The sequence below is a fragment of the Melitaea cinxia genome, chromosome 18 (assembly GCF_905220565.1).
Source record: "Melitaea cinxia chromosome 18, ilMelCinx1.1, whole genome shotgun sequence".
In the NCBI taxonomy this organism is placed as follows: Eukaryota; Metazoa; Arthropoda; class Insecta; order Lepidoptera; family Nymphalidae; genus Melitaea; species Melitaea cinxia.
In genome coordinates this window covers 9,998,375-10,025,863 of record NC_059411.1, presented here as the reverse complement: position 1 = coordinate 10,025,863, position 27,489 = coordinate 9,998,375, and the positions used below count along the sequence as shown (strand labels likewise).

Sequence of the window (27,489 nt, the reverse complement as noted above, 5' to 3'; positions counted from 1 at the left end):
CGTACAGCAGTGGACAGCGATAGGCTAAAGTTTGTATAAAGATGAATTTAAAGGGACCCATGCCACAGTCCTGAATCCCTATATTATTATTCCGTTCCTCGAAAACCCAAAGACATGTAGGTCGATAATTGATAATAAGTTCCTGGAGACAACAACGCTACTTCAGCCTCCAAAGCCTACACCGAGAGAAAATTAAAAGAATATTTTGAGCCTCAATAGCCAATTAGGGTAAGGAGGCTGATATTTTTTTTTTCAAAATAATAAATTATTTTGTAAAAAAAAATCCTATCGTAAAAATGAATCCTATTGGTTGTTGTGAAATTGGCGAACTGGCGAATAGAGCGTGTACAAAACTGTAGCACATATAGCAACAAGGCTAGTTCACCCTGGGAACGTTCAGCTCCCTCTGGTGTCTTAATAAAACGACCAGTGTTTATGTTAGGAAATAGTCTTTGTAATGACTGAAAAACAAGTTAACAAGTACCTTTTCGAATTGTTAAGTGCTATTGGCCCTATCGGCCTTTACAGCATCACCGTGTGGGGTGGCCGTATACTGAGACTAGGTATATTCAATATACATCGATGCATCGAAAACATCGATGCTTACAATGCGATACATCGAATCGATCTGATGTTTTAAAAAGCTACCGAAATACTCGATGTAGCGATGTTTTTTCATAAAACATCGAATCGATGATATTTCTTTCTATTTGTTTGTTTTAAAATAGATAATTTTTTTTTTTTTCAATAGCAGACTGACAAAATATATGTAGTATACATATAATTACTTATTTTATATTTTTGGTTATTCTTAAGTTTTGGGGAATTTTAGATTTTAAATTTTTTTATGATTTGTTTTTTTATGATATTAGATGAGATATGACTTTTTTTCTTCTTTTTTTTTTGTAGTCTATATTACTGTTGTTATTCTTTTTATGTAAAAAGTGTCTGCGATTTGTAAGTGTGTGTTTCTTTTTTCTTTCTTATAATGCCGTCGTAGCCAATTTGTACTAAGACCTTATGTGGACGGCGGATGTTGGCAGCACTGCACAAGAGTCAGTGATTGAAAGAAACTAATGATATTTTTTAATTTGTTCTTTTATAGATCATAGTAAAGATTTTTCTTGTACATTTTTAGGCTTTTACTTTTTTTAACAAACAATGTTTGAATTAGCGATGATTTGCATGAAAAGTTGTGTAGAAGTAGCACATCAGTCTGATCTGTGTCCTGTAGAGATTTCCGCAACGGATATATTTTAAAAACACGTTATAACGTTACGCTACTTTTAAAACACCTATTATTTTTTTTTTACGTTATAATATTAGTATATTTTTATAGATAGACTAGCGGCCCGCTCTTGTTTAGCTTCGGGTAACTCAAGTTTTATCAATAAAAATTTTATGATGTTGATAATATTCCTTTCTTCCTATTATTTAATTGATGTATTGATTGATGTTACAATATATATCGATTATCATATTTTATGCAATATAAATTATATACTACCACGTTACTCTTTAAAAAAAGTTAGGCGTACTTAGAAGTTCATTGGTTTTATTTACAAATAGTTATTTACAAAATAATTACAGACAATATTTTTATTTACAGTATAAAGTATATACACTTGTACACTGATTTTATTTACACAAACTTTTGTTTTAGTTTAATTTTTAAAAGTATCTTGCAATTTCATCCACCACATTAAAATAATTCCACATTTGTCCTTTTCGTGGCATTTTAATTTATTATACTAAAATACTATGACTAAACTCACTGAACAACTAAATTTATAAACAACTTAATTATATATTTACAGTTTTTCAAAAAGCAACACTGCCATCGTGAAATAATAACACGCTCTTTTTTGCAGCCGCTTTAATTGCAGGGTCCCGGATCTGCAGGCACAGGATCCCTCGAGCAAACGGGCTGGTCTCGGCGAAAAGACCAGACTTCTCCTCCATGGGGACTGTCTGGCTCAATAACACGCTCATATCAGCCTGGAGGCTGAATTTATTGTTTTAAAACCATACATTCAGCGTCCAGCACCTATATTTCTATCGTGAAAATGAATATTATTTGTAAAATCGACGGCAGGTTCTGTAGGCTGAAAATAAAGTTCTAAAATCATAGTTTTGGCCTCTATAACCTATATTTAGGACTGGCCAAAATGGCCAAAGGCCAAAATAAATTTAGCGGCAAGTACACAAAGGAAATGAGGCTTGTTAGTTTTGTTGAGGCTCAAAATATTCTTTAAATTTTAATATGTACGATTTTATTTTTGTGTTACCCACACATTAGGAATTCTAAACATTTTTGAATTTCATATCAAAAATTGACCGCTCCAGCGGGGTTCGAACCCGCGTCTCCGACTGACTGTGTCTGCGCTCTAGCCAATTAAGCTATGGAACGATGTACCCGCTAGAGCGAAATTTTTGATATGATGATTTTTATTTTCGGTTTAAGCGAACCGTGGCGCCGTCTATAGTGAGTTCTTTACAAAGACCCGTAACTATTCAAAGTTTCATATTACAATGAAAATCTTTGACAGGAGACGACACCATGCTATATTTCATTCTTTAAATTTTGTCACGGGTTTATATGGGAGAAATTAGCTTAAGTAGTAATCGACTTTAAATTTTTATTCTTAAATATAACTTCTACCGTGTGAGATAGAGTATCACATGTACTGTGTTTTCAATATCCACTGTGATCTTTGTAAGTTAATTATGCTCTATGTACATTTACCAATCATTAGAAATAACGTTCCTTCCTTAAGATCCTTAAGATCCTTATGGAAGAAAGGAGACTCTACAAAAATTCTAATCATACTAAGTATAAAGAGTTAGACAGGAAAATTCGTCGTGAAGTCCGGTTTGCCCGCAATACTTGGTATGAACGCAAGTGTGATTTTATGGAGGACCTTTATGCCAAACATGATGCATTGAACCTACATAAAGAAATAAAATCCTTTATTGGATATAGAAAGACCACACACCAACTCATAAACGAACATAATGTCCCCATATTAAATATAACAGAGAAAAAACACCTATGGGAACAGTACATTTCTTCAATATTCGCTGATGACTCACGAAGTTTAGCTGTACCTTGTGATCTGAATGACGGGTATTCTATCCTAAGAGATGAAGTCACAAAGGCTCTAAAAAAAGCTAAAACGGGAAAAGCAGCGGGTCCAGATGATCTTCACATACTACTTAAACTTATAGAAGAAGAAAACATTGATGTCCTCGTAAATTTTATGAATTCCGTGTATGATTCTGGTTACTTGCCCAAGGACTGGTTGGTGTCTACTTTCGTTACAAAAGTGCGAAGAGTTCCGAACAATTAGCCTAATGAGTCAAGTACTGAAACTATTTTTAAACATCATTCACGAACGTATAAGAGCTAAGTGTGACGAACAACTCACAGACAGCCAATTCGGTTTTAGATCAGGAGTTGGCACAAGAGAGGCACTTTTCCGGTGCAGGTTCTGGTACAAAAATGCAGAGATATGCAGCAGGATGTTTTTCTTTGTTTTGTCGACTACGAAAAAGCTTTCGATAGAGTGTTACTTAATCGCTTAATTGAAATACTACATAATATCGGCTTAGATGGCAAGGATTTACGAATCATCCAGAATTTGTATTGGAATCTACGAGCTTTTGTTCGAGTTGACAAAGAGGAAACGAAATCTGTCGAAATTAAGATGGGAGTTCGACAGGGCTGTATATTATCACCTACGCTATTTAACTTGTACTCTGAAACAATAATAGCGGAAGCAGTTGAGGACCTACACTGCGGAGTTAAAGTAAATGGCCAGATCATTAACAGCATTAGATATGCCGACGACACAGTCCTTATCGCGTCATTTCCTGTAGACATTCAAAGACTAGTCGCCAGAGTGAATGAGTGTAGTGAAAAAGCCGGCCTTAAGATGAACATCTCAAAGAGAAAAGTCATGGTCATATCGAAGAACAATAATATCGACTTTGACCTAACAATAGGTGGCCAAAAACTAGAAAGAATGCGCAAATATAAATACTTGGGTACGTGGCTTTATGAAAACTGGAACAGCCATCTCGAAATTAAGACTCTCATTGAAAGGGCTCGAAGCAACTTTAATAAAATGAAGAAAGTACTCTGCAACCGCAAACCTAAGATCCCTTTGCGTATTCGACTTCTACGTTGTTACATCTGGCCCATACTTCTATACGGATGTGAGGCATGGACTATTAAAGAAGACCTCAGGAAAAGAATAGAAGCTTTTGAGATGTGGGCATATAGGCGTATGCTAGCCATTAGCTGGACTCAGAAGATCACGAACGTGAAAGGGTTGCGACGCGTCAATCAGAAACGCGAACTTTTGCAGACCGTCAAGATGAGAAAAGTTGCATGTCTGGAACACGTACTTAGGCACGATAGATACAAACTGTTACAACTCATCATGATGGGAAAAGTTGCTGGAAAACGAGGTGTAGGTCGCAGAAAAAAGTCCTGACTTTGCAACATCCGAGTGGACAGGCATCGCTAGCGGCACCGAACTCTTTCGCCTCGCGAAGAATAAACCGAAGTATGCGAAGCTGACTGCCAACCTTCGCTAGTCGGAGAGGCACCGATAAGAAGAAGAAGAAATAACGTTAGTGATGACATAAGAAAAACATTTTTATTTTATTGTAATTTTATACTAATTGGTCAACAGTAAACCATTACTAAAGATAAATTTAACAATTATCATTGAACGTTTTCTTCATTCAGTTGTATTTTTTTTTTAATTAAATTGAACTGACTAAAATCGGCAGATTGTAACTATCCCTTTAATATATACCCGATCCCGAGTGTGAACACCGCTCACGAAAGCTTCATCTCAATACAGAAAAAGGATTCGCAACACGCCCCGCTGCGTTTCGGCAGAAAAAGTCAAGTGCAACGTGCTAACTGCTACACTAAAATATGTAACTTTTATTTTTAATACTTAAAATATTCAATTCTATTATAATTTAATCGATAATCGTAGGTAATTTTTATACGCACTTTACAAGTCTCTACATCCTGACCTCATACTGATAATGACAGTAGTGTTGTTTTATAAAACACGCAGAAACGTTATCACTGTCACTTGACAAAGTGAATCTGTAGAGAACTGACATCAGGAGACGATATTATAATATTTTTAAAAATGGATTCAAGATATTTTGTGTTAATAACTTGTTTACAACTATTTTACAAGTGCGAAAATGTATTTGCTGGTGAGTACAAGCTAATTAAATAATTCTCAATTTTTAGTTTTTATGTAATTCATCAATTTCGCAGACGCTTATACTAAATTTGAATGACGCCGCGTTGGCGCAACAGTTACAGCCGTGGATTGTACCTGTTGAGCTTGGCGGTTGCGGGTTCGATCCCCGTACATGACGAACATTTGTATTGGCCATACAGATGTTTGCCGTGGTCTGGATGTTTGTGCCGTTCTTGTGGGTCTCCCCACCGTGCCTCGGAGAGCACGTTAAGCCCTCGATCCCGGTTGTTATCATGTACACCTGGTAGCGATCGTTACTCGTAGTAGGGAATATATCCGCCAACCCGCATTGGAGCAGCGTGGTGGATTAAGCTCTGATCCTTCTCCTACATGGGGAAAGAGGCCTATGCCCAGTTGTGGGATATTACAGGCTGAAGCGTATACTAAATTCTCAATTTTACTCGAAATAGTAAACAGTGCTGTGTCCTTTATATAAAGAATATCTGTAAATAAATGCAAAAAAAGAAACCAAGTAATATAACAAAATATTTAAAGCCAATTCAAATTCCTAGTTAGGTCAATTTCCAAACAAAAGAAAACTACTTTTTGCTCCTCCTTTTTTTAAGTCGGTTACCAACAAAACTAAATTAATTAACTAAATTTAATGAAAGAATTAATCAAAACTTATACTTGTAGGCCACTTACCGCAATTATCATTTCGAAAATCCCTATATATATATCTAAAAAATATAATAAGAATTGCAAAATAATTTCAAAGTAGATAAGTCGTCAAATATCTTCTCTATGCTGATTACCAAATATTACTTGCTTCTTCGGCCGAGGAGTCGCAGGAGATGGTAACTGCTATGAGTGGAGCTTTTGTAAGAAAGGGAATGAAGATGAATGTAAAGAAGACGAAAGTGATGTTGTTTGAAAGAGTTGAGTTGAGGCAGTGACAAACTGCAATATCGTGATTGGAGATAAACAAATTGAACAGGTGAATGAGTTTGTGTATCTGGGTTCAAAGTTTACAAGAGATGGAAAATGTGAGAGTGATATTGAAAGAAGAGTGAATGCAGGAAACAGGGTGAATGGGGCTTTGCACTCCTTTATGAGCAGTCGGAGGGTGTCTAACAAGGCTCGTTTGGCTGTGCATGGGTGTTGGTTCCGACACTCATGTGCGAAAGTGAAACTTGGGTATGGCAGAAGAAACATGAAAGCAAAATAAATGCAGTTGAAATGAGAGCGTTAAGAAGTATGATATGAGTTAAACTGAGTGACAGGATAAGAAATAGTGAGATAAGAAAACGTTGTGGTCTGAAAGAAGATGTAGTGACAAAAATTGAGAAAGGTATGCTCAGATGATTTGGCCATGTCAAGAGAATGAGTGAAGAGCGATTAAAGAAAAAGTGTATAAGGCGATTGTGAATAAAAGGGTTGGAAGGGGTAGACCTAGGGGAACGTTCTGACCCAGGCCTTTGAAGCCTAGGCCTCAGACTAAGGTCTGGGACCTAGGCTCCAAGGAGAGGAGTTGCTGGACTTCTACTGGGCGCGTCTCCCGGGTGGCGCATAGGGGAACGCCGCCTGCGGTTTAACGACTGCGGGTGGTAGGGGTCTTTGGACCCCCGCGGATCAAAACCAGACAATGCGCTCCGGGTACCGCGCTGGTCATCAGTGTAGACCTGTAGGCGCAGGTGTGTTGGCACGGAGGTGCGGAGGTGTGTGTGGCGCTGAGACGGCGCGGTGACGTAGGGGTGGTTCTTCCTTCCCCCACGCGGAGAACGGGATGGGTGGGTTTGCCCGCCCTAAGGCGTGCGAAAGCGCGCACTCGCGCCGAGACCGCGGTCAGCCCATGTGCCCATGTGGGGCCGTGGCCACCCTGGCCTTTGTCGACTCCGGTTGGCACTGTCCGCCCCGGGCTAGGCTTGGTACACCCGGGCTAGGCCGGGGGTGCTGGGGCGGCGCGAGGAGGTGGCGTTCTTGGGGTGCGGTGCCGTAGGGCTCAGTGGGCGGGCGGGGGGTTTTCTCCCCACCGCGGGGGCCAAGCGGGTGATGGGTCGGGGATTCATCGTCCGCGTTGCACGGTCCCAAGTCGGGGAGGGCGCGCTTCGTGTTCGAGCGCGCCTTCCGAGATGCTTTGCACCGCGGTTGGCCCGCAAGGGCAAGTGCTGGTGGGGTTTGTGGAAGCATGCTACAGCGTCCCCGTGACCCCGCCACATGGGCGCCTAGGCGGACACACGTGGCGGTTTTTATTCAGTAAGAGTCTGAATACATGAAAGGGTGTCCATGAGGATTTTCCCCACGCAAAAAAAAGGCGGACGTTCTGAGCCCAAATAAGGGGCGTCTTGAAAAAAGGCCAGGTCAAGAGTACCCTAAACGGAAGAGCATGTATGAAGGGAATAATGAAATTGGGCGAAGTAAAAGAAGTATATAAGGATCGTAGCAAGTGGAAAGTAGTAGTCTCTGCCTACCCCTACGGGAAAGAGGCGTGATTATATGTATGTATGATAAGTCATTGTGAAAATGAATACATTCTTGTATTTATTTTATCGCTTATTGCTGTTAAATGAATAAATGTTGAACAATATTGTAACTAATGCAAAATGTAGGATACATTTTAACCGCGCAGAATAGACAGTTACTATCTTTTATAAGCCGAATCGGACCTGTTTTGTTTTATAATATCTACATAATGTATTTTAAATCACAACGCTAAATAATATATACCATAAACATTTGGATTTATAAGTAATATTTAGAGAATAATATTTATTTAAGCTTTAAATTTTCTTAGAAAATTGCAGTAGCTGTGTTTTGCTGCGGCAGTGCCCCGAAGCGTTGGAGACACTACAAAAGCTAGACCATGAAACAATAGAGTGGTTCAAGAAAAGTTATTGTGGTAATCAATTAGTGGACAGCAAAATATTACCCAAAGTAAGTATTTATTTATATACACCCTAGTTTTCTGAGACTCTAAAACTCTATTTTATTTAATGATTAACCTTTCGCTCGCAGATTTGGCTGCTTAGACTTCACGGTTTTGGTCATTCCGTTTTCTCTCTCTCTTTCTCTCTCTTTCTCTCACTCTTTCTCTCTCTCTCTCTCTCATATAACAACGTAAAATTCTCCTGGTGAAAGGATTTTTAAAAATTATTCATTACGAACAAACAAAAAAATTCTTCATTCTCTTTCTTATTAGTATAGATATAGGTGTCGCATGTGTTGACCTGTGATATACCTACAGTATTTGAAGTCATCGGTACATTATATATTGTATATTGTTTCTACGAGACCTTTTTAAAAGGGATTGTGGGCTTTGTATTTCGTATGATTAAATGATAAAAACTTTTTGTCCATAGTTTTTGCTTATCTTACACAGATTTGCTGTTCAGACTTCAATGTTAATATAGCTGCCAGAATTGAAAGTGACAAAGAACCAGAAGAAGAAAACATTGAAAGTCATATAAACTTTAACCTTTTACCGGAAACATGCGGCAATATTGATGGAAACCGTATAATAGGAGGTGAAGTGGCCAACCTCTATGAGTTTCCGTGGATGGCACTGATCTCTTACACAAAAGAAGTATTTGGGGGTAACTTCTTGATAATTTCTCGGACTTCATTTATTTATTTATTCATTTTTATTTTATACTTTATTGTACACCACAAATATATTACAAAGCATAAAGATAGTTACAGACAGTGAAGTACAATGGGCGGACTTATGGCTAATTAGCCATTTCTTCCAGACAACATCATATTTATATATAAGGTGGCATGCGTGTGGTCTTCCTGATGGTAAGCGATTATCTTTGTCTATATCTGCAACCCCTAGAGGAACCTAAGTGCGCCACCTCTTTTTTACCTACTTTTTAAGGTTTCCCACCAGACCGATATGTGACTTGAAAAATGATTCACAAGTATTTATGAACATCAGTAAAAGATCACTAACACCCTTACACAAACAAACACATATAGTATATATATATTTTTTTATACATAGATAGGCTGGCGTTTGACCGCTATTTCACCTGATGATAAGTGAAAATGCGGTCTAAGATGGAGCACGCTTACCTAGAAATATAAGTACAAGTTACGCTAACTCACGAAGCATCATTCATTGCATCAAGCAAATGAAGCCTTCTCTACTTTTAGCGTGTTCTTTTTCGAGTACCGTTCAATTAGTTTCCAAAAAAAAAATGTTCTACACAGTTTTTTAAACGCTGAACATGCAAATATACAGGGTTATTTGTAAAACACCAGCATCCTTGCAGGAGAAGATAGCTAACATTATGTACAACAACATTTGTTCTACGACTTTTGACGTAACTCAATACATTAATTAAAAATGATTTTTTAAGCTTTTATTGTACGGTCCTAATATTTGTAAGTCTATGTTTCATTGATTCATTCATTATCGAAAGGACGACGCGACGCTCGCGCGCTTTTGCACTGCTAATAATAATAATAAATAATACTTTCTCTGCCCGATAATTCTAGTTAATAAAATAAATAAATTAATAATATAAATTGCTTGGTGGGTTTGTAGGCAGTATCACAGTATGTATGTCGCAGTGACTTACACTTACACTTAGGTAAATGTGTATGTAGATTAGCTATCTGAATTCTGAACATCCAAAATATGTGAAAATTATTAACTTAGTTAATTTTTAGTCTTTAACGTTTACTAAAGTTTAATTAAACCAAACTAATATTAAATATTGGTAGCTGGGTATTATTCACTTTTCATTGTTTAATGCAGGCGAATTAAAAAAGTGGAATCAGCGTATTTACAATAATTAAAAAATAAAAAATAATTGACAATAAAATTATATTTACAAACTAAATTTCTATTACCTCTACACCGCGCACATAGCGTTCAAAATAGTCACCATCACAATCAACACACACACCACACCTAAAAATCAGCTGTTCACTAACACGTGCTAACACTTCCGAATTCGTTTTAATTTGATAATAATCATCCTCACCATTTCCGTGTATTCGACATTAGAATAGCAGTACGCCATGGTTATAAAATTATTTTAGTACATATACATTACATCGATCGATACGAGTAAAATAAATACGAGTAGCACACAAAATCATATGACGCGGGCGCATCAAAGTCGCCGCGCCGACTGCTTCGGCTAGCGAAATAGTTCAAGTTCAAGGGCGCTAGCGGCCCTTCCTTCCCCCCTCACATTCACACCTACAAGTAGTAACTGTTTACCTAATATTTGGGATGCGCGTAGAGTTTATAACATTCAAACGGAAAATTAAATTAATATTTTTTTTTGTATGAAAGTAAAATCTAACAAATTATGAAAAGTCGTAGAACAAATGTTGTTACTTATGATGTTAGCTATCTTGTCCTGCAAGGATGCTGGTGTTTTACAAGTAACCCTGTATATATTCGATGTTCTTACGACAATTTACGGTTTTTTCATTTTTCTTTAATAAATTCTAGGAAAGAAAAATCTTCAATTTCAATGTAGTGGAAGTATTATTCATCCTAGATACATTTTGACTGCTGCACACTGCGTTAAAAATAAGGAAATAGCAGGAATTCGCGTTGGTGATTATAATGTCAACACAAAAGAAGATTGTCAAGGCGAAGAGCCATTTTATTTTTGCGAACATTATATTCAGGTAAACAATACACTTTATCATATCGTAAGAAAGTTTATATGTATACATACATATACATATAATGTAACTGTTAATTTTTTTAGGACGTCGGTGTGAAAGAAATTATTGTTCATGAAAACTACAGCACTTTTCCATACGCTCAAAATGACATCGCGCTGCTTCGTGTAAAGAAAGCAATTAATGTTTCCCGAAGTAAGTTTTCGCCATATTTTTCATGTATATTTTTAAAAACCATACTTAAAAACTAAAACTAAGGCTAACAAATTATCTTCTTTTAGAAAACATCAAACCGATTTGTCTGCCGATATATGATGAACTAAGAAACAAGGATATTGCTGGTATGAGAGCAAGCGTAGCTGGCTGGGGAGTTACGGAACTCAATTTAGTGCCTGAAACTCTTCGGAAAGTTGATATAGAGATCAAGAATGATAGTAAATGCAGAGAATATTACGACAAGTAAAATACAAAATTTTACACTTTTCAATTCCAGTTGATGATCAAGTTTCTAAACGAACGTTTTTGACACTAATATTTGATTGTTAATTTTTCAGAAGCTACACGAGAAGTTTAGATGTAATGGACAAGAAATTTTGCGCTGGTGACGAAGGTAAGGATTCTTGCAGAGGGGACTCTGGAAGCCCTCTAATGATAGAAAATAAATACAAGGGCAAGGACCGAATGATTCAATTCGGGATCGTATCCTATGGTCCACAACAGTGCGGATCCACAACTCCTGGAGTATATACTGACGTCAGAAAATACATCAAGTGGATATTAGACAATATAAGAGAGTGAAGTTTTACGGCTATGTATGAGGCCAACGTCCAGCAGTGGACTGCAATAGGCTGAAATGATGATGATGATGATGATATTATATTGATTTATAGAAGCTTAATACACTTTATATTTGTGCAACTGATTTAATAATAAATAAAACACAACCAACAGTTTATTATGTAGTATTTGTATATGTAATATAAAGAGTATATGTATGTATATATGGAGCATATATATTTATAGTATTTATATATATAGTGCATGATGTAGTATATTTACTTTTATCAAAAAAAAAATCCATGTATCAACTCTTTGGACACTTCCCTACCGCTTCTCATTTTCTTCGCCCTGTCCTACATGCAAATGTTGTCTAGAAGAAATCGCTCTTTAGCAATAAGACCATCTCTTCCGAACTTTCATTGTATGTAACAATTTTTGTTTCGTTTCTTTATGGTGTATAATAAATAGTGTTTATTATTGTTATTAAAACATAAAATATACAAAAATATATTAATTTACAAAACATGTTTCGTTTTATTTCTAGTACAATGATATAAATCACAATTTCTTATGTTTTTAAAGTGAAATTTTACTAATACAAAAAGTAAGTATAAAAAAGACTTATTTTATACCTTACTATATTATACCTTACCTTACTATATTTTAGACAGATTTTCTTTAAAAAAATGTTCTTTGAAATTTATAAATAAAATTATATGAAATTTATAAAGTTTTTCGTAATATGCGATATCTTCGATCTCATTAAGGAATGTATATACAAATAAATAAAATTGGAGTGTCTGTTTGTAATATTAAAATAACAGCTTTTCACTAAATGCATATGAATCACGGTACATATACCAAAATAACATTTTTTACAATTTTTGTCTGTCTGTCTGTTTGTTCCGGCTAATCTCTGGAACGGCTGGACCGATTTTGACGAGACTCTCACTGGCAGATAACTGATATAGTAAGGAGTAACTTAGGCTACTTTTTTTAGAAATTTATTTATTTTCATTACTTTGAGAACTGAATAATAACTTTTTGTTAAATTATACGCGGACGAAGTCGCAGGCACAGCTAGTGTTAAATGTAACAACTGCTGCAACCTTATTAAATAAATAATAAATAACTTTTCTATTACAACTTTCTTATTATTTATTGTTTTCTAAAGTTGAACAATAATAATGAAACAAGTTTTTCGGATTTTATCACGGTTTATTATATTTTTAGATGCTCGACGTTTCGGATACTTTACAGCAACCATGGTCACGGGAGGACTCCCTCCACACATAAAGTCCTTATATTTCTTGGTACTTCTAATAAGCCAAGCGTAGAAGAAGATCTTATTATAATTATGTTTTGCTGGAAAGAAATATTCCAGCAGAACACATAGAACTATCAGATTCTAAAAACGTTCTGTATAAATAAATAATAACAATTGTAAGTAAATAATGTAAAAAATAAGATAGGTATAGGTTACGTATACACCCCGCCCACCGTCTTGGATTAGCACGTAACTGTTCCGCTGACTTAGCATTGCTACCGGGCAGTTCATAGAATTAAGTACGGAGACAAAACATTTTTATTAGAGTCAAAAATATAACAGTCTCCAAATAGGCAACATGTTTCTCGTTTCATTTCTTAATTTTAAATATATTTTTTTTAGAAACCCGTTTTATTAATAGGAAAGTTTGACTATACCTAACGTACTAATATTATTATTATTTATTATCATTTCCTGCTGTTTTCCTTCCTTACAGCTAAACTTTATAATTGCACTTAATTACTGTATTGTGGTGTACTGAGGGAAAATAGCGTTAGGTATAATAAAATTGTATTAGCAATTTAATAAACAAATGACGTGTCGAAGGAACACTCCACGAGTTTTTGGTCCGTGGGATTCGGACACAACCCACGGTTCCCCCGGGCCGTGGATTATGTAAGGGATTTACCCTGGGTCATAAAAAAATTGGTGACATACGTCAAAACTCTTTTCGACCGTACATTCGGTTCGACGTCTCCTCGTCTCAGTTGAGTTGGGTACCGAGTCGACTGAATGGGGATCATCAAGGAAGCGGCGCTAGCGGATACATGAAACCACCAACTGATTGACAACAACTGACTTTTCTGATGAGATGGCGGTATTTTAGATACATTTGTCTTTTTGAAGTAAAACTTCTTTACGCACGCTTGACTTGGAGAGTAAGTCGTTGAATGTGTAACGAGAGCGTTACGAAAAGTGTGATCGGGAGAGGCGAACGGAAATTGAGAGGGAGATATAAGTTAGATGGAACTAAAAAAGTTTTACTTCAGTCGTGTGGTCTAAAGCACACTCATTTTTTTCTTATACAGCTCTTTTAATCCGTTTAGTTAATCATTTATTTTCAACGGCTTACGAGTTATTTTGTAACATACTAGTAGGAAACACGGTTTAAAGAACAATTTGACTAATTTGTTAAATTCCATAAATATAGTGTCTAAATCCGATTCTTTCAAAACGTTTGCTAAAATAAAGGACTGAGAAGAAATCGCGGAATTTCTTTAGGATTTTTTTTTCTTTTCTTCTTAGCGGATTTTTTTTTTTGTATATTAATACGCGAAGCAAAAACTTTGTACCCCTTTTTACGAAAATTACGTGGACGGAGGAATATGAAATTTCGCACACTTATAGTTTATATAAGGAAGAAGTGCAGAATGCTCATTTTTTTTATTATGCATAAAAAGTACATTAAATCAATAAAAAAAAAATAACACACCCCAGGTATTTGAAACACACATGCTTATTATACTTAAAGCACAAGAGCACAAATACATTAAAAAAATAAAAAAAGTAAAAATTAAGTAAAAATGTAAGTAAAAACTTAAATAATTAATTTAAAAAATGAAAAGTAAAATTTTATCTAATAAAAAATTAAAATAAAAAATAAAAAGAAAAGAGTAATAATAGAAAAAATAACAAATTCAGCCTCTCTTTATATGGTTAAACATAAATGTAAAGAAAAGAGTAAAAATAAAATAAAAATAACCGTAAACGTAACACAAAATTCATCTGCCAAAGTTATCTGTACAGCAGTGTACCGTCACAAAAAGGATGGCCACTCAGCACTTGTGAAAATACAGGGACCATAGTAAGATCCCTAAATTTCACACGCTGATTTTCAGTGGACACCTCGGGTACCATGCGAACGACAGCGGCAGCAGCCAATAAATAGTATCTAATAATTCAGTAAGACTATACGTAGTAACCAACAATACAAAATATCATCAAGTACACATATAATAAATATACATCTATGCATAGATACACAAATAGATACATCACGTACACCCACATATACATTACACACTAGTCATCCCTTCCAGTCGTTCTTTTATTTTATTAAAAATAAGTAGGTACCGGTACTACAGTCGTTTATCATTAATCAGCTCTTACAAGTTCTGTACCTGTTCCTTAATTAGGTATTTTTTGTATAATATTTTAATTGTATATTGTTTTGTTTGTCTGTAATACACATTAACCTCCCCTACGCTTGTTCTCTCGTGAAAAGAACGAAGCTGATTTGTAGTTTTTTATTTTTAGACTAGCTGTACCTGCGACTTTGTCCGCGTGGAATTTAACAAAAAAGTTGTTCAGTTCGCAGAGTTATAAAATAAATAGAATACCAAAATAGTAGCCTAAGTTACTCCTTATTACATTAGCTATCTGCCGGAGAAAGTCCTATTAAAAATGGTCCAGTCGTTTCAGAGATTTGCCAGAACAAACATACAGACAGACAGACAAACAATAATTGTAAGTAATAGTGATTATTTTGGTATATGTATCGTGAAAAAATCGGACACTCCAATTTCATTTATTTGTATAGATCTGGTTTCGAGCCTCGTTTATGAAATGTTTATACCACAGCAATATTTTGATGCAATAGATTAAGTTTTTTCCTTAGTATTGGGGACGAACTCTGTTATTAATATTACACACAGCTTTTAGCTATTATCAATTATCTTATGTTATAATTTGTGTAAAGTTAGTTGTGTAACATAATTTGTGTAATCTTAGTCAATAACAGTGCTTTTAATGTTACGCAAATGAAACAATTTAACAAGACCGTGAAATTTTGACGAGACAACATCTGATAAATCGATGAATGCGTTACCCTGATTGTCCCGTTGCGCTCAGTGATAGTCGCTCAGTGATAGTATATTAGCGCCGTATCTATCTATATTCCATATACTATTACTCGATTGGCCTATGCGTCCGATGAGATGTTTTGTGACGTTGTCACGTTAAACTATCGTGCGGAAACCAACTTTACAGACAACCAATTTTCTTGATTAGTTGTTTTTATTCTGAAATCAGCTGACCCCGCAAACGTTGTTTTGCCAAATATGTTATTAATCCCTTAATCCTCCCCCCCCCCTTATACTTAGGGGTATGAAAAATAGATGTTGGCCGATTTGAGAATCCTACCGGATATTAGCAAGTTGAAGTGGCAGTGGGCTGGTTGATAATTTTGAATTTTACTCATAGTAAAATTTATTATTAATACAATTTACTAAAAGTAAATTATACAAATAGTAAAAAAAAAAAAATTATAGATACAATTATTAAAATATGAAATTATCTTAATATATATAAATCTCGTGTCACAATGTTTGTCCTCAATGGACTCCTAAACTACTTAACCGATTTTAGTCAAATTTGCACACCGTGTGCAGTTTGATCCAACTTAAAAGATAGGCTATATTTTATTTTGATATATTATGTTATTATTATATTTCAGAAAAAAATAAGGTGATACGAAGTTCGCCAGGTCAGCTAGTTAATTATAAAAATATGTAAATATGTTACATTTGGAAAGCCCAGTACATCAACACAACAATTGGATTTACCTTGTTTATACCGTTCATATCTCAATTTCAAAGGTTAATAATTTTTATGTTCTACATAATATACTTCAGTATACATTATTGATATCGCCTGGTAATTTATTGCATATTTATAACGTCAATGTGTGTATATACACATTATCAGTATACTATTGTCGGTTTATAAAATCTATACAAATAAATAAAATTGGATTGTCTGTTTGTAATATTAAAATAACCGCTTTTTACTAACAATATTATCATATAACATATATTATCTAACTGAGGTAGGGCACAACAGGAATTTCCTGCTCAAAATATGGAGCAGCCCGACTGGGGTAGTACCTCGACCTTACAGAAGATCACACCAAAATACTGTTTTCAAGCAGTATTGTGTTCCTGTTGGTGAGTAAGGTGACCAGAGCTCCTGGGGGGATTGGGGATTGGGTCGGCAACGCGCTTGCGATGCTTCTGATGTTGCAGGCGTCTATAAGCTACGGTAATCGCTTACCATCAGGTGAGCCGTACGCTTGTTTGCCGACCTAGAGACATAAAAAAAAGCAAGGTGAGCTCACTTTCATAAATGAAACAAATAGAAAAGACTTGATTGCATAACTTTTGGCTAAAGTGTTTCCGTAGTTTGCACCCATTATGGCCAAAGTTTGGAGACAGCGAGATATCTTGTTTTCGGAGTGGGCGTGGCGCACAACTGCATGGGTCAGTCGAGCTTTTGGAGAGGACCTAGGGTAGGGTCGGCAATACGCTTACGACGCTTCTGGTGTTGCAGGTTTCTGTAGCCTACCGTAACCGCTTACTATCAGGTGGACCGTACACTTGTCTGCCGACCTGATCGTGTTAAAACACGGTCACTATAGAGTAAATAGTACGAAGGTACCGCAAGAAAACGTCTAGTTTAGTTGTTGAGAAGAAAATATCGAAATTTGTATGGACTCTATTGGAACTTTATGTATTCTTATGCACTACAAGGATTGTTACTCCTGCTGATAAAGGGTTTAAATCAACAATTTTTATGCAAATGAGAGCTGATATAATGACAGACAGACAGACAGCCAAAAATTGTAAAAAATGTTATTTTGGTATAATCGGTACATATTCATTTAGTAAAAAGCAGTTTTTTAATATTACAAACATACACTCAAAATTTTATTTATTTGTATATAGATATATCTATCAGCCAACCCGTCGTGAAGTAGCGTGGTGGACTAACCTCAGACCCTTCTTCTGTATAGAAAAAGAGACCTATACCCAGTAGTGTAAGTTACAGGCTTAACTAATTAATCAATCAAACTAATTTAAATTGTACTGATAGTATTGTGTGGGAAAAACTTACTTATTCAGGAATTAACTTTAATTTTTTATATATTTACTTGTTATGGTAGGTATAATATGTATTTAGATATATATATCTAAAATCAACACACAAATCAAACCCATATTGCGTAATTCATAATTACCTAAAATTAAAACATGAAATTTCATTTTGAAAATCAGCCCTTATTCACATTGTACTCTTTGACTATTCTTAATAATATGGATACAGATTAGTCTTACATATTTTTGCTAAGAATCACAGTTTTCAATTTTATCTGTCCACAAAAAAAACTTACTTGTCTACAGTTGATAACATAAACCTTATTTAAGCGCTTAAATTATTACGATTCATTTGAAAAGCCTAATTTAATATGCTCAAAACAATATTCGCTATCATCACTAAATAATTAAAATTTGATAATACGTGTATTTTAGATACTAAAAAATAATCAAAAGTTAACCACAGAAGGGAAACCTTTCCTGTCGAAATTACACAGAAAAAAATCTAGTTTTCTACAGAATTATTAAGCCATAAACGTTACATAATCATAATGTTATCATGCGCTTGAAAATAAATGTTCAAAAAAAAGTCATTGCCCATAGTAAAGCAAATAATAATATAAAATTGGTATATATTAGAAAATAATGAATAATCATCACATGTCCACACAAAGGACATTTTTCCTGTAAAAATTAAAGAAAAAATATATATTTTCATCGTCAGAATCGTCTGATATGATAGGCTGGCGTCGTTTCTTTGGTGTTATTTCTACGGAAGAATCGGAAGTCTCTGAAACGAAGCGACATACTCTATTTAGGGGTTTTTGGCTTGGTAAATTTAAGTTTTGAATTAAGTTATCAGGTGTTAATCTTTCAAAGTAACCGGGTGTTAGTGACTCACTTGTTCCTGAGCTACCAAAATACTGAATAGAGTGAGCTCCAGAAGGACTATTGTAATGATTAGAAGGCCCTGCTTGAGAAGAAACAGGCGAAAAATTGGCCAAATGAGGATCAGATAACGCAGAATTAGTAAGGGAATTTGGGACTTTAAACTGTATTTGAATTAATCCGTAATGCGAACATTCTTCATGGGCTGTGCAGTTTAAACAGCTTAGTCATCTAGCACGGATAATATTTGAGTTCTGAATATACCACAAAGCTTGATGTATTTCGAGCGTTCCTTGAAAAGAACGTGTAGCAATCTCATTCAAACCCTTATTGATTTTAGGAAACTTCGACTCGTCGATCTTATAAGTTTCTATACCTCTAAAATAATGTCTATTTAAGTGTGTCTTTTTTTGTGTAAAAACTGTCTGCGTTTTTGAGTGATGCTCCGAATAAACGTGTTTCTTTCTTTCTTTCTTTCTAAAATTTAAGCTTAAACATGCCATCAAATCATCTTAATTCGGTACGTCATTTCCCTTTGCAACATGACTGTCACAAATGCGCTTGATACACCCACCAACACCATCAGGTGCACCTTTTCCATGACCTCGCTTAGTAAAATGCCAATTAATAGTTGTAACGGAAAACTCTTTACTTAATAATGTAGCAAGTTAAAAAAAACAATGACTTGTTGCGGTATTGAGTTAAGGGATCATCGCTTAAAATGTGCAAAATTTGTAAATCTAGAGACAGTTCGTTGATTCTTTTTATTAGGGCAATTAAAGTGAACATATATAGCAGTTGGATCGTGTCGCAGGTTCTCCGATACGGTACAGAAAGACGTAATGTTTGTATAATTAATTGGAGGATCTACGTAGCTATTGTAAATAATATAAATATACGGATGTATGTAATATCCGTCTAATATACGGATGTATGTGAGGATAGTTGAGATTTGGAGCCACCGAAATGCGCCAATTGAACCTCCTGGCCATACTTATAATTATAGTTTTCGGAAAAATCGATATGAAGTAATCCTTCACTGGACGACAAATATTGTTTAAGATGTTAAGTATGATTTTCCTTTAATGAATCCTGTTTGCCACATGCTTCCTTAAAGTGGGCAAATTAAAATTTAAATTTTGAAACAGTGCTTTCTTTGTAGTTTTGTAGTCTCTTTCTTTAATGGTTTTGCGACACTGCTTTGGAGTGTTTTTAATTACCACTGGATCTGTTTTGGTGATCCACCTTTTAATTATGTAGCATTATTGACATGAAACAGTTTTCTTACGCGGGAAAAAATATTTTACTTCCTTCCTGTAGACAATAGTATTTCCTGTAGACACCGGCATCTACAGGTAAGATGTCTTCAGGAAAGACAATTGTAAATATGTTAAAGATGGCGTGTTTACATATTAAAGTTAGAATAAAAACAATTTAGATTTTTGCAATCAGTCATTTAATATGCATAGAAGCTTAGATCTCATTTATTTTTAAAGAGTTTACTTACTAACATACAGCCAGTACAGGAAAGACTCACCGAACTCGACCAAAATCTCATGTAACTCCTTAAAGAAATATTCTTCATCGATACCAAAACCGTTAGAATTACGAAGAAATGACTAATGGAGAAAACAGTAATGCCAATACGATTAAAAAATAAATATCGGATGGGTTCAAAATTTTTAAAACATTGTCTTTTTTACGTGTCTACAGAAGAAGACTATAAATACCAGAACAACATGTTTATATGTCGTATTCGTAATGTAGGAACGACGATTTTTTAAAGAACACATATTTAAATTGTTGCTTAGTTTCCAAATGTTTGTTTAATTCAAATAAGATACTAATCGATCCTTAAATATTTTTAAATCACTGTCAAACTGAAGGACGTCTTATCCGAACAGTCCACAGAAGGGGACATTTTCGCTCAAAAGAGATCCTTAAATTAATATTTTAGTCATCAGATCTGAAAAACCTTAGAAATCAAATCGTGTTGGACGACCTTGGACCTTGCTGTAACCTTGAATTTAAAAAATGCCTCCACGTTAAAAAAAGGCTATATAAACTATAGATATTAATAATTAATATCTATAGTTTATATAGCCTTTTTTTAACGTTTTTGTGTTTGACCCATAAATGTCTGTGATGTCAAAAATACTATTCTAAACTAATTATCAACTAAACAACTAAATAGAAATCACACTACATCCGTTCAATTAAACGTGTCTCTCTACACGTATGTCGATCATATTTTATTAATTTATGTTTTATCTATACAAATAAATAAAATTGCGGTGTCTGTTTGTAATAATAAAATAAACACTTTACTAAATGCATATCGATCTATACACGGTAAACATACCAAAATAACATTTTTTACAATTTTTGTCTATCTGTCTGTCTGTTTGTTCCGGCTAATCTCTGAAGCGGCTGGATCGATTTTGACGGGACTTTCGCTGGCAGATAGCTGATATAATGATTAGTAACTCGGGCTATTTTTATTTTAGGAATTTATTTATTTTATAACTCTGGGAACTGAAAAATAACTTTTCTGTTAAATTCCACGCGGACGAAGTCGCGGACACAGCTAGTCTCTCATACAAAACAAAATACAGGAAAACCCAGTTCTTACGTAAAATAAATTATTGCTAATAATTTATAACAAATATGCAATAATATTTACAATGTTTGTACATAATTAAGTGATAACACAAATTAAGTTTTAATAATACAATACTAGCATTTAACCAACGGCTTCGCCGACGCGGACTTGACGATTGTTATTATTTACCGGAAACATGTATTCAATCATTTTCGATCAGGAACCAAGACCTTAAGACGGACATTTTTTTTTGACGGAATAATTAAGCGTTGTCACAAATATTGTAAGAAGTATGAAATTGATACTCGCTTATTCGACTTAATTTTAAGCTCTTCACATAATATTTTGGCATTTTTATACGAGGGGTAAAATTTATATTTTTATAATGAGTGCAAGCCGCGGACTTTGAAAGAGAAATAAAAAATTTCACCATCCATAGTATTGTTACATCTTAAAAGGGTTTATTTATATTTCAAGGAACGCTCTCAGGCGACTCAATTGATTTTCATTTTTTACAGATTATTATTATAAGTCCACCAAATTACATAAAACCTTAATGAATTATACACCTATCCCTTCCTCAAGAATCACTGTCTATTGGAGAAAACCGAATGAAAATTTATCGGGTGGTTTTTGAGTTTATCGCGAAAAGACAGACAGATGCTGCGTGTACTGTGTTGTATAACATGTTAAGATTAAGATAGATGTATTTTGCGATGTGACTTAAAGGCACATGTAAAGTATTTCAGTGTGTTCTCTTTCAAACATTACTATGTAAAAATCATTCCCATTATATTAATATATTCCGATATAATTAATACTTTTTACTTTATTTATATAATCATTATTTTATTATTACAGCCTATACAGTCCACTGCTGGACATAGGCCTCCACTAGTTTACGCCAAAAATAACGTGAACTCATGTGTTTTGCCCCTAGTCACCACGCTGGGCAGGCGGGTTGCTGACCGCAGGGCTGGCTTTGTCGCACCGAAGACGCTGCTGCCCGTCTTCGGCCTGTGTATTTTAAAGCCAGCAGTTGGATGGTTATCGCGCCATCGGTCGGCTTTATAAGTTCCAAGGTGGTAGTGGAACTGTGTTATCCCTTAGTCGCCTCTTACGACACCCACGGGAAGAAAGGGGGTGCCTATATAATCGTTTGCACACAAATACAAAACCAATGCTATGTTAGTGACGTCGTTATGGTGCATCCTGGCGCTTTCGTCCAGTTATTGCCGGCGTTTGAGTGAAGGGCACGCAAGTGCACAAATCTCTGGATCTAAATCGGAGACTTCCAAATCGGTTACGAGAGATCATTAAAACCAGAGGAGGAAGTAGACATTAATAATTCCATAATTTAAAGCACAAATTGTCTTTAAATTAAGATTTTTATCTTTCTAATTTTTTGTAAGAAAACTGAACATTCTAATTATTTTTTTTTTTTTTTTTTGTTTTCGTAAAGGTTTTAAAAAATGTAAAGATTAATTAAAGTCGCATAGAATTTTGTAAAAACTGATAAATAGGTGGCCTAACTAGGTATAGGGGCCGTGATGATGCGTTTAGGGTTTCCGTAAATATATATTATAAATATACATTGTTTTTTTCCATTTCACACTGACGCTAGGTTTACTGACGGTAGGTTTCTCTTGAGTATGTTCTCATACGAATAAAAAGCAAGTCAATGATGATGCATTCAGTATTTACATGATATGTATTACAAATAGCCAGAGGGCTGGTCATCTGTGTCGCGGGACCGATGGCCGTTGGAGAAGACGGGTCCTGGAGTGGAGACCGCGTCTTGGCAAACGCAGTGTGCGACATCCTTCGGCCCGTTTGACCGACGATCTACGTAAGATTGCCGGTGTAAGCTGGATGAGGATTGAAGAGACGCGAACTTGGGGAGGCCTATGTCCAGCAGTAGACTGAACTGTATTACGACTTTACTTGATCTCTTGTTGTTCCCACATAATCTTAAGTAAACAAGTTTAGTTAGTACGTAAATGATTTTCGACTCAATCGTACGCTTTGTAAATCACAGAAATGTTATCAAAAGTTTTAATCTGTGTTTTAGTTCTATACATGTGCAACGCATATATGCAAGTGAATATATACTTCCTATGGGCCAAGGTATTTGAACTCATGTATTTGTTTTAGAGGAATTCCACACAGATGTATATTGAGATTAAAATTTAATTCTTTTTAGCGTTATTTTTGAGTCTGTTCTCCTTAGCATATTCCTCACAGACTCTCATTATTATTATTTACGTATAGTGCGTAGACCATTGACCGAGGGGCTCAACAGAACCATGTCATGTGTAACTAAAATTGTTCATAACAACGCCATCTACCAGCAACCAACATTTGCTCTGCTAAGCCCTTCTATCAGCCTGTTTATATAAAGATTGAACAGCCTGGTTCACGCCAGCCTACCCTGGCTTATATGCTCAGAAATAAACGATAGTTAAAAAAAAAACTGAGAGACTTGAAAATCTTTCTAAAGTTCTAAACCATAAATTTAAGTTTAGCAAAATCTGGTTGAAACAAAAATATCTTTTACTAGCCCCTATATAAAATGCTAAAAGCTATTTTTACTTTCAGCTAACGATGCATATTTCAATATTGAGGCGTTTTTTAAAAAAACAATTGCAACTTTGATTCTATTACCAATTCTACGTATCGCTTGAAACTTAAATGGACAATAATAATTTGGAAACGAAAGTCACGTATTTTTTACATAATTCAATTGAAAATAAAGAAATATCAGCGATTTTTTTCTTCGTTCCACGATGATCCAAAAACGTCTAAAAATTTGTTGTCGAAAAATAAAATTTTACTAGGAGCACAAAAAAAAAACAGTTATATACATGTAGAATCCATAGCTTTTTCAGGCTTAAGTACCATTTCACAGCATCTCTTATCGAATTTCTTAAGCTCGATATACGTGTTTTCTAGCATCGTATACTGCTTGTTTGATTGACAAATATTTTAGATTAGCCATTCGTTATCTTTCACTGCATCTCCATTCAAATCATTCTCCGTGCGTTTATTATGTCCGACAGAGAGACGTTTGAGTCTGTTCTATAAAGCTTAGGACACCAATTTTTAGACTTATTAAAAGAATAATGGAACAAAGTTTTTCGTAAAGCGTTTGGGATAACAGTGAATCAAATGTGTGTGGAGGGGGGGTTAATTCAGAGAAATGATTGCAGCATTTTCTTTTGCACCACCGTAGGCGATTTTTAATGATGTATATCTACTACTAAATTGCTACGTAGCAACTGGGATAAGTATAAACGTAGATACATTCCATTCATATTCAACGATTGTTTCACTTTTGCCCCCTTTCCCTTACATGATAAACTTAAATTAAATTTAGCTATCTTACTTAGATACAACAACTACTACTACAATTTATTACATACAAAATTAATTTTTTACTTAACAATAGATTTGACTAAATTTGTAAACTTTACCTTGTTAGTTTTAAAGTAAATCTTTTTTTCTATAGCCTCAAAATTTTTCTTTCATCTATCGCATGTCGCACGAAACGACACGGTAACCGCGGTCACCGTGAGTAGGGATAAAGTAAATGGCGCATGGCAGAGCAGCCAAGGCCAATATATAACAGCGACTATAGACAAAAATCCTTTATATTCACGAGGAACGAAAAAAACGATCAGTCTTATCTATTTATCTTATATGACATGATACGTAGATACGCGGTTTTGGAAATACTTTTACGGCCGAACCCAATATTCAATCTAAAGATAGAGATAGGTAGTTATCATCGACTGCTAATAACTAACTATCTATCCTTTGTAGTTGTCCCAATAATTCGCATAGGGGACTACTATCTCCAGTTAGCTGTAGATAGACCGGCTACCTGAGCTCTTCCTTACATTCCAGTATACGCAGCGTCACAGACGGCCTCAGTTATGTTACACAGATGTTTTGTAGTATTTAAATTTGTCATACAAATTTTATTCATATTAAAGTAATCTTGTTTTATAAAAATATGGACAAATTAATTTTTACATAGACTTTTTAATTTAAAATAAATGATATTATTTTAATATGGAATCCATGGTAAATCTAGTAACGGAACGTTTTAACACGACACGAAAAGACGCTACGACGCCATTACGCTTTATTGAATCGTCGTTTCGTTTGTATTTTTTTTTTACAAATCAAAATTCAAATTATACAAATCATTGCAAATTATACAATCATTCACCAAATTTTTTGTTTTATTCACAAGATGAGTAAAGTAAGTATTATTTCACAAGAAACTTATTATTTTTATTCAATTAATTGTTGCAAAAGAGCAATATCACTTGAACTGCTACTTGAACTTGAGTCTGCCATTATTTTTCACTCGAAATTAATTTTATTTTAAACAAAGAAAATACTTTTTCAATTAATAAATCTTAGTTATCCCCCGAAAACTATAGATCGGATATTGTTGTTACTAAAGATAACCAACGCTACTGACAGATAGAACTCTATTATTATTGGGACGCTTACACTGTCATTTTCATACGAACTGTTATCTCTGGTAAGCTATCCTCCCTCTCGTCGATAGACAGCTTTGAAGGATAGGATTGCCTATCGTCGACAAGTTTATTGGGTCAGTAAAATGAATGATAGATAGATATTTCTGTCTCTAGTAGGACATAACCAGAGATAGATTGAATATTGGGTTCGGCCGTTAGTTGATCGTTTCTGCCGTGGTTTTAAACCGACTTCAAAAAAGGAGGAGGTTCTCGATTCGAATGTTTTTTTTTTTATTTTACCTCAAAATTTTGCAGGGAACAGACGGATTTTGATGATTTTTTTTATCGAAAGATGATTGACATGTGGTCACATATAAATTTAATTGAAATCTAACAAGTACTTTTTTGAGTTACCGCTAATATTACGTATTTACTTGACAACTTTTTCGTCGACTTACATTGTATTATACCGCATAACTTTTCAGTGGGCGTACCGATTTTGATGATTCTTGTTCTTGTAAATTCGCGTCAGACACCCCAGTTTTTCTCAATCCTCATCCAGCCTACACCGACAATCTTACGTAGCTCGTCGGTCTAACGAGCCGGAGAACATCCCACACTGCGTTTGCTGAGACACGATCTCCCAGGACACGTCTGCTCCGACAGCCATCAGTCCTGCGACACAGATGACCAACTCACTGCCGCTTCAACTTGCTAATACTGTGGGCAATGTTGGTTACTTTCATTCACTCGAGGATAACCCCATTTCTAATCCTACCTTTGAGAGAAATCCCAAGCATAGCTCGTTCCATTGCACGTTAGCAACCTTAAGCTTGTGGACCAGTCCCTACGTCAATGTCCACGTCTCGACTACGTATGTTAACACAGGCAAGACGCATTGCTCGAAGACTTTTGGTCTTCAAGCATGTTCAAATGTTACTACGTGACACCCTTTAAATTATTTTGAGATCCTAGTTGATATTTCACGCAAAATTTGTCGTATTTAATAAAAAATTGTTCGATTATTTCATTTTTATATCTGGTTGGTAGGTACTTGCGCGCGATATAAACGCACCACACTCAACGGTGTGGTATTCCCACGTAAATGCCGACTACGCGGAATTCCAAGATAAAAAGTAGCCTATATGTTGCTTCACAGCCTCCTCTATCCTTAAGTCCCACAGAAATCGGTTCAGCCGTTCCGGAGATTAGCCTGGACAAACAGAAAGACAGACAGATATACAGACAAAATACTTTAAATCATTTTTATATCTTTTAGTGTCGTATAAATAACTATGTGTACTTAAAAAAACACAGTTATTTTAAAATCACAGACAGACATATAATTCTACTATATATTTGATTTATACATTTTTATATGTATAGATGTAGTTACAAATCATTATTATTTACTTAACACAAATAGTATAACATCGCAGATAAGCATATTTTTTATACAACTACAAATATAATATTAATTATTTCAAAATGTCATCTCAAGGTGGTCAACCTAAAGAATTCCTCGTTTTTTCCGCTTAAAACTGACGCTAGGTTTTTCTCTTGGGCTTGGTATATTCGAATAAAACTCAAGTCAGTGATGATGCATTCGGTATTTACATGATATATATTACGCCTATAGTTG

General features: G+C 35.0%; 1 protein-coding gene across 1 annotated transcript; it reads left to right on the top strand.

Annotated features, from left to right (window-relative positions):
* The first annotated feature begins 5,099 nt into the window (after nt 1-5,099).
* On the top strand, nt 5,100-11,841 carry LOC123662092 (melanization protease 1-like). Its single transcript, XM_045596980.1, has 7 exons — nt 5,100-5,247; nt 8,032-8,171; nt 8,617-8,830; nt 10,708-10,889; nt 10,973-11,081; nt 11,168-11,345; nt 11,441-11,841. The coding sequence occupies exons 1-7, from the start codon at nt 5,178-5,180 to the stop codon at nt 11,682-11,684; spliced, it is 1,137 nt and encodes a 378-aa protein (XP_045452936.1). The 5' UTR covers nt 5,100-5,177; the 3' UTR covers nt 11,685-11,841.
* The last annotated feature ends 15,648 nt before the right edge of the window (nt 11,842-27,489 follow it).

Coding starts and splice junctions, on each gene's coding strand:
- LOC123662092 (XM_045596980.1), top strand. CDS start 5,178: ATGGATTCAAGATATTTTGTGTTAATAACTTGTTTACAACTATTTTAC. Junction 8,831..10,707: donor CACAAAAGAAGTATTTGGGG/GTAACTTCTTGA, acceptor AATAAATTCTAG/GAAAGAAAAATCTTCAATTT. Junction 11,082..11,167: donor AGCAATTAATGTTTCCCGAA/GTAAGTTTTCGC, acceptor ATCTTCTTTTAG/AAAACATCAAACCGATTTGT.